The 8,197-nt window shown below is 33.2% G+C and overlaps 2 protein-coding genes across 2 annotated transcripts; both read left to right on the top strand.

The window, feature by feature from the left end:
* The first annotated feature begins 1,741 nt into the window (after window positions 1–1,741).
* Window positions 1,742–2,617, top strand: LOC132600064 (ethylene-responsive transcription factor 13-like). The gene has a single exon (XM_060313196.1). It carries the CDS (start codon window positions 1,818–1,820, stop codon window positions 2,424–2,426), a length of 609 nt encoding a protein of 202 aa, XP_060169179.1. The 5' UTR covers window positions 1,742–1,817; the 3' UTR covers window positions 2,427–2,617.
* Window positions 2,618–5,079: 2,462 nt separating this feature from the next.
* On the top strand, window positions 5,080–5,681 carry LOC132600063 (ethylene-responsive transcription factor 13-like). The gene has a single exon (XM_060313195.1). The coding sequence runs from the start codon at window positions 5,080–5,082 to the stop codon at window positions 5,647–5,649; it is 570 nt and encodes a 189-aa protein (XP_060169178.1). The 3' UTR covers window positions 5,650–5,681.
* The last annotated feature ends 2,516 nt before the right edge of the window (window positions 5,682–8,197 follow it).

Here is an 8,197-nt window from a genome sequence, read left to right as displayed (position 1 = left end):
CTAAAAAGTCACTTATGGAATGGAAGGAATATACCGTTCCAGCCCAATCCAACACTTGGTCAAATCAGGACCCTTTATCCATTTAAATATTTACTGGTATCACTACTACTTTTCTTCGACTATGATGTTTGTAGCCTTTTTCAAAAACGTTTCTTCATATACGGACTAGGAAAATGTGTACCAAAATGTTCCTTTCATTTTACTGCAGATAGCTAGATGACTTTGACCATTCCAGTGTTCTTCCATGTACACGTCAGCAAATTATTAAAAAACAAAACGAATCTAAGACTAGCAGCCCGTTTGGATGGGCTTATGCCTATAAGCTGTTTGCACTTTATAAGCTAAAAAAAATAAGTTGAAGTAGTCTAACTTATTTTTTTTGATTTATAAGCTGCTTTAGATAAGCTAAGTCAAATAGGCCCAATTATTTTTTGAAGCTTATTTTAAGCACAAAACTATTTTAAGCTGCCAGCCAAACACTCAAAAAAGCTGAAAACAACTTATAAGCAACTTATAAGCCAATCCAAATGGGCTCTAGTACTAGTTTTTGTTTTTAGAAGCGTCTTGGATTAATACAATAGTACACAAATCACCCCATTTGTTTTATAATAAATAAATTGAACATATTTTTATTTTAACCTATTAGTTGAGAGGTTACCTTTTAAAACTTACAATTGTGTAAGTTTCCAATAAATGGAACTTCTATGTATGCAATCGGTTTAAACAATAGGGACTAAAATTGAATTAACACATAACATAGGGACCAAATCCAAAGTTCCCTCTTCAAATTAATGGTTGGGTTTTATAACACTTTCGATCCGTATTCTTGAGAATATTTACTAATTTCCAGAATTATTAACCGTTTCTTCATTTAATTGCCCATGTTGTATGTTAAGCTGTAGTGTTACTCCATATTTAAAGGTAATATACTTCTAAAAATAGTTCAAATGTAACATATTTTATACTAAAGTGTCTAAAAACACATATTTTAATTAATTAAAGGTTAAATATGCTGAGACATATATCCAAGGAACAAAATAAGAATTTACCAATAATTGAGAGACAAAAACTGATATAATCGCATAATGTTTGATAAATTCCTTTTGCGTTCAAATCATCACATGTTATAATCTGTTGGCTTTCAGTTTTTCTAATTGAATTTTCTCTTAGAATAAGACATACGTACTTCTATATTCGTTTGGATTGCAATATATATGTATCATTTAAATAAGTTGGCCTCGTCGAACATGGTATCCCACTACACAAAAATATCATTAGTTTGGAGGGAAAACAATTAATTTTGTAAGCAACAGTGAATCAGCAGCATTATCTTACCAACTGAAATTTTTTCCAATGAAAAAGAATCTTAAACAAATAATATCTCCTATCAAATGTGTAAACGTGTTCGTAATTTATACTTTTTTATAAAAAAACAAACAACCATACCTCATTGTCCATTCCGAGAAGAATAATTAATCAATTATAAGAAGAAGATTTTTTTTTTTAAAAAAGTTATTACTCGAAAAAATAATGGAGTACTTCAAACACATGTTCAAAATAACTACTCTGATTGATGGGCTCGTAGCTTCCAGGAAATTCCTATAAGTTACACTCCTTATAATTAAAGAAAAGGACCACGTGTTGGATAAAACAAATACTTATTATTTTATGTTAAATAATTAAATAGTGGACAATGTGGTTGCTCTATAAAATGCAAAATGCAAAATGCAACCTTATCATTCATTCACACTTCACAGTACTTGAGCTCAAAATTAGTTCTTCAATATTGCAGCAAAAGAAAAATTCTTTGAATTCAAATGAACCAACAAACAACAACAACCATCTCAAACTCTGATGATCTCTCCATCCTTGAAAATATCAAATTCCATCTTCTAAATGATTCTGATTTTTCACATATCCTTTCAATGTTTGATCCATGCATTAGTAATGCAGAAATTATTGATAGTCCAAACTCAAGTTTTGGCAGCTCTGCATCAGCCGAAATTAACGGGGGAGATATGGTAACTACTAGTATCAATAGTCCATGGGAACGTGTCGATAAAATGGAGCACAAGGAGGAACCAAAAAAGGACCATGTAGTGGCGCGTGGTATTCACGCACCACAGGATTGGAACCGGTATAGGGGCGTTAGGCGGAGGCCCTGGGGTAAATTCGCGGCGGAGATAAGAGACCCGGATAGAAAAGGCGCTAGGCTTTGGCTGGGAACTTACGAGACACCCGAAGATGCAGCATTGGCTTATGACCAAGCCGCTTATAAGATCCGTGGCTCTAAAGCTCGACTCAACTTTCCTCACTTAATCGGCTCGAATATGTCCGAGCCGGTTAGAGTGGCTCCACGGCGACGTTGCCACTCCTCGGAGTCGTCTTTGGTAGAAAATGCCTCTCTAAAGAAGAGAAAATTATAAATTGGAGGCAAAATTTGTATTAGTCCAATATAGATGTATTGTTAGTTTAAGTGTTTGTAAAGTTTCATCTTTTTGTTCTGTTAGGGTGTGGCGCCCATTCCAGAATTGAGTTACCAATACTTTCTTTTTGCAATTTTAATTTTATATGAAAGAGTGATATAATTAATATATACTATCATTTTATGTATCAATTGAATTTCAGATGTGAATTAGAACTAAATACCAGTTTATGAAACTCGTAGTTTTCTTTTCCGGATTTTATCTATGATGTCTAAACACTGATGAGCACATATTTTACATTATACAATTATTTATTTCGCACATACTTTACATTAACATAATCTTTTAGGACAAGAAATTAGCAGTCGCTCGTTATGGTGAGTTTTACTGTGCAAGATTATTATGAATCTTTACTAGTAATAAAGAGTCATTCCTTCTTCTAATAAGAGAGAGCGAAAGACGCTAGGCACACTCTTATTTAAACCTTTCCAATCTCTTCTAGCTCCCGACATAGTATGACACGGCACAGTACAATACGAGACGATGGAATGCAATGGGATAGATGGTAGAGGGTTGCCTGCCCCCAAAAGTGATGATTCACTTGTCCCTTTGTCCATAAGGATCCCGTGGCATACAACCAAAACGACTCTCGCTAGATAGCCACCCGTAGGTGAAATGATTGACATATAGTTATGTTTTTCCTCAAAAATGGTTGACCTTGGGTAATCATTTTTAGATCATTTAATTTTCATTGTTACATGTGTAGATGATATAGTAATCGGACAATATTGATTATATGCATGTGATTAGGGTGGGAATAGTTTGGATTGGGGGTATAAAATTGACGGGTAGAGCTGAATTTTGCAGATTGAAATTAGGTGAGTTAATTAGTAGACGGGACATCAACCTGTCTAATGTGAGATGGATTGTTCAGGATGGTCTAAACAATAGGTCATAGTCTGGCCTGCACAAAACTTATCAAATTTAATTTCTGTATTTGTTTTCTTATAATTTATTTAATTACCAAATAAAACTAGAATAACCTTTTTTTCTTTTCTTATTATGATTATGTATAACATAGAAAACAAAAGAAAATTCCTATTTAAATTATTTTGACATCGTATCTCATGGGTTTGGCACTTTGGCTACGTTTATCCTAAATCAACCTGATTTTTAGATAGGTTGGATTTGACAGGTCAAAATGGGTTGAGTTAATATTTAACTCATCCAAATTTGAATAGCTTGAATATGTCATATTTTCATAAGCTAATTTTACCACTTCTAAAGTTCTAATTTAGAGTATCGACAATCGACAACAATGTCTGATGTTGGTTGAAGAAAGAACTATGAAGTGAAGGTAGCTTTGACTAAAAAAAAGAAAGAAAAAAAGAAGAAGAAAGAACTATGAAGTAAGACTTGAGATACTTGTAACAAAAATTGAGTGAGAAATTAACATTTTATCCGTTGATAAAAGATATTTGCATTGAAGAAAATCATTATACCATTCAATGTAACCGGAATTTGGGGTTGAGAGCTAGCTTACTTAGTGAGTTTTATGCCTTCGGCAGTTTAAGAGAAGGATTCAAACTTCATTAGTAGCTTAGCATTTTCTTCTTTTCCCCCCTCCCTGAGTTTCCCTGATGTAACTAAAAAATAAAATAAAATCTGAATACCAAACACCTCCCAGTTGACAGCCATGTAGTAGGATGTATAAATTTTTTGGATCAACTGTTCAACTAGATCGATTGATAGACCTTCCTTTTCTCATGGGAGTTTTCTTTAAAATATAACTAGCCTTTCTCTATGAGTACTATTTAGTACGTGTGAACATGTTTGTAAAACTGAATTAAACTGTCTCCAGTTATGTTAGATAGCAGGACATGAAATAACCTTTTCCTAAGATTCTATGCCATTCCTTAAAAAAAATTATAAATTCAAAGTCATTGTAATTTACAATTTTCTCTTTTCAATAATTTTCTTTTAGTTTCTCGCTAGGTATTCTTCGGTATCCGCTTTGAAGCTCAAATACATAATGGCGTACGGTCCATTAAAAGAGAAAGCGTTTCCCAGGCCACCAGAATTATTTTCTTTTCAAGATTCGAATCCACACCTCTAGAAAAAATGAACAGATCATATTCATCCACTACGACCTGGAATGATTTCTCTTTTCAAACCAAGAATTCTTGAAATAAGATATCGTCTTTTGTAAAGATAAATGTAGCTCAAATTCTAGCGAAAGTTGCTTTTGAAAACTTGCAGTTGATAAATTCCCACAACTTTTGTGATCGGAGAGAAGCTTCCTGTAGATCTCAAAGTTATAAAACCAAAAGAATAATTACATGTGAAACGTGGGTTTTTGCTCCAGAATAAATAAAGACCTACATGGAGCACTCCTGACCAATAGAATAATCCATTATTATCAAGTAGAAAATCTATTTTAATATTGTAGTATGAAAATATATATTCATATTCAAATAAAAAGAAACATGCCATGCGGTGTTTCAAATGGAACCTTCGTTGCACTTCAGACAAACTTTATTTTAAAAAGTTCTCTTAAATTAATCCCACCTGTCAAGCATATAAATATTACACGTTGTAAAACCCATTCTTCATATAAACCCTAAACTCGAAAACGAAAAAAAAGGAAAGAAGCATGAATCGAGCTGATTTTTCCCTCCTTCAATCTATACAACATCATCTTCTCAATGATTCTGATATTCCAGAAATATTTTCAACTATAGATTCAAATAGCCCTAGCTCATCAAGTTTAGGTAATTCCCCTTCTACAGAAAATAACTTTTACTATGGGGAATTAACACCATTAATAAACCCTAGTACTACTAGTACTTTAGAAGCCACAGAAAAACCCGAGCTTGAAGAGACTAATAAGGAGACTGTGGCGGCGAGTGTGGTACACGCACCACAAGATTGGAAGCGGTACCGAGGAGTAAGGCGGCGTCCATGGGGGAAATTCGCGGCGGAGATAAGGGATCCGAATAAGAAAAATGGGAGATTATGGTTAGGGACTTATGAGACACCTGAGGATGCAGCATTGGCTTATGATCAAGCTGCTTTTAAAATCCGTGGCTCGAAAGCTCGGCTTAATTTTCCTCACTTAATCGGCTCTGGTGTGCCCGAGCCGGCTAGGGTGAACCCTAGACGTCGGTCGCACTCGCCAGAGTTATCATCTGAAAATGGAACACCAAGAAAACTATTTGAGTGATATACATAGGTTTTGTTGCTTGTATACTTTGATTAAGAATAAATTTTGATTTTGTGATATTGGGGAATGAAACAAATAAAATAGTTAACTCGTGCTAGATTTCGCAAGAGATTGTAAAATGATCCTTTTTGTATTGATGACATACTAAGTTATCCAATTTTATGTGATAAAATTTAGTGAGTCATCACAAATTTCCTTGTTATTATTACGATTTATAAAAAGAGTTTAAGTTATATACGTGTGTGGAAAGTTTTACACCATGATTATCTTTATATGTTCTGGCAAGTAACCTTTTTTATTTTTAATATTATTATTGTTGGGTGTGTGCGAACAAAGTCACACATTGGTAGTTAAAAGAAAAATTAATTATCTTATTTATAAGGTGTTGAATATTCTTAATGGTTTGATATCTTTTGGGGAAAATCGTGTTTGCTTTGCCCAAATTAGCAAACAATATCACATCATGTTAAGAGTGTTTTTGCGTTATTTTAGCCCAACAATTGGTATCAGAGACATTATCCAGCGATGAGTATAGGGATGACAGAGTGATAATGTAGGGCTTGGCTTAATGCATTGACCCCTCTACTTGCTGATTTGCTATCTTTATCGGTAGCTTGAAAGACGAATGCTCAAAAAAGAAGGTACTGGGCTTTTGTAGCCAAAAATACTCGGTTGATTTGGGTGGCACACAGTTAATCTGCAAGTTAGCCCATGAACGATGATGGGTTTGGGTGGCACACAGTTAATCTGCAAGTTAGCCCATGAACGATGATGGGTTATGTGAAACTTAGTTCAAGGGGGAGATTGTTGGGTGTGTGTGAACAAAGTCCCATTGCTAGCTGAAAAGAAAATTAAGTACCTTATTTATAAGGTGTTGGATATTCTTAATGGTTTGAGACCTTCTGGGGGAATATATGCGGACTTGGCCCAAAACGGATAATATCACTCTATATTAAGAGTATCTTTGTGCTGTGTTAACCCAACAATTATAAATTTCATATTTAAGGAGGGGTAAAAAGTTAGCCGTACCAATGTTTATACCAAATCATGCGTGCTTGTATTTAAATAGTTCTTATAACATTTATAATTTCAGGCTCCCCGCAAAAGAAATTGACTCGTAAATTGAAATTACAAAAGTTACACAATTCGATATTATATGATATATTTTTCCAATTGGATGTCACCTGATTAAGAAAAAGAAGAAGGAAGAAAATTGAAATTCCTTATTTTCTTCTGGTTCAAGTTCAACCATGGGCTAATAGTTATTCATAAACATTAAAGTGGATAAGGACTGACTGTTATATAGTGTTATATATTAACATCTCTTGGTTCTAAGCTCTAAATAGAACGACCATTTTAGTCTAGTTTAAGGAGTTGGTTGAAAAAAAATTGATTTCTAACAACTTGTGCTACATATAAGTAGATTTTTTCAAACTTCGCAAAAAAAAATTGCATCATTAGAATGAGGCTCATTCTAATGGGCATATGATCAGTTCCTGTTTGCTAAAAGACTGTATGATTAAAAATTACTCGTTGTTGCTCTGTATTATTCTTTGTACAAATGAATTATATCCAATTTATGAGCTTATCTTTCAGTTTTTTCACCCTCTTTATTCAAATTGAGCTTTGTCACTGATCAATTCTTTAATCGCATGTAATCAAATGCTAGAAATTCCTGTAACGGTTTGGATAAGCAGGGGAATCTTTTATAAACTATTGAATAATTGAAACCTGCCGTTACGCCTGATAACAATATCATCATCAGCTGTATAGAATGTGGAGTATGAGTTCAAAATGGTTAGGAGACACTTATAAAATTCTAAACATAATGAAAAGGTTATTGTTTCCAAAGAAGAAGTACACTTGAGTTCCTGATATTAAAATTCATTTGCGAATCCAAGACTATTCATAATTTCATATTGTGAAATGCGGTAAAAAAATGTAGCTCTAACAATTAAATCTTTTATTTTCAGGATACAGCTAATGTAAGCGAACATGGCTTTGTCGCCACGTATCAAGCTATATAAATAATTTATTCTCATAATTAAACTTCTTTCTCTCTCTCTGGAGATCGACAATAATTCATATAGAAGAATATATTATTTATATCCTAAAAAATAAAAGTTATCTTAAAGCATATCAAAAACGTGTTCAAAACATTTGTACTTGCATCATCAGTAGGAATCCTCACGGATATTCATGAAAATAGTTACTTCTTCCGTCCCATAATAAGTGTTATTTTAGTCAAAAAAATTTGTTCCACAATAAGTGTTATCTTAGGAAACCAAGACGTAAATTGGCTAGTTTTTCCCAACTCTACCCTTGGACAAAAACTGACAAGTTAAATAATATCTAAATGATGATTGAAAAATCTACATAATAACTTGGTATTGTTGGATTCTCAAAGTCAAAAGGATAACTACTCATGCATGCTTTAATCAAGAGGAAAAAAGTAATTTATTTTTATTATATAAGAGTAATTAGTAAACTTCACATTGCAATATTGATTTCTTAATATAATATTTTTGGCTAAGGTGACATTTATAAT

This window comes from Lycium barbarum, chromosome 6 (assembly GCF_019175385.1).
Source record: "Lycium barbarum isolate Lr01 chromosome 6, ASM1917538v2, whole genome shotgun sequence".
Taxonomy (NCBI): Eukaryota; Viridiplantae; Streptophyta; class Magnoliopsida; order Solanales; family Solanaceae; genus Lycium; species Lycium barbarum.
The sequence above is the reverse complement of the archived record's forward strand: the minus strand, read 5'-3'. Positions and strand labels throughout refer to the sequence as shown.

Excerpts from the sequence above, each read along its gene's own strand:
- LOC132600064 (XM_060313196.1), top strand. The coding sequence starts at position 1,818 with ATGAACCAACAAACAACAACAACCATCTCAAACTCTGATGATCTCTCC.
- LOC132600063 (XM_060313195.1), top strand. The coding sequence starts at position 5,080 with ATGAATCGAGCTGATTTTTCCCTCCTTCAATCTATACAACATCATCTT.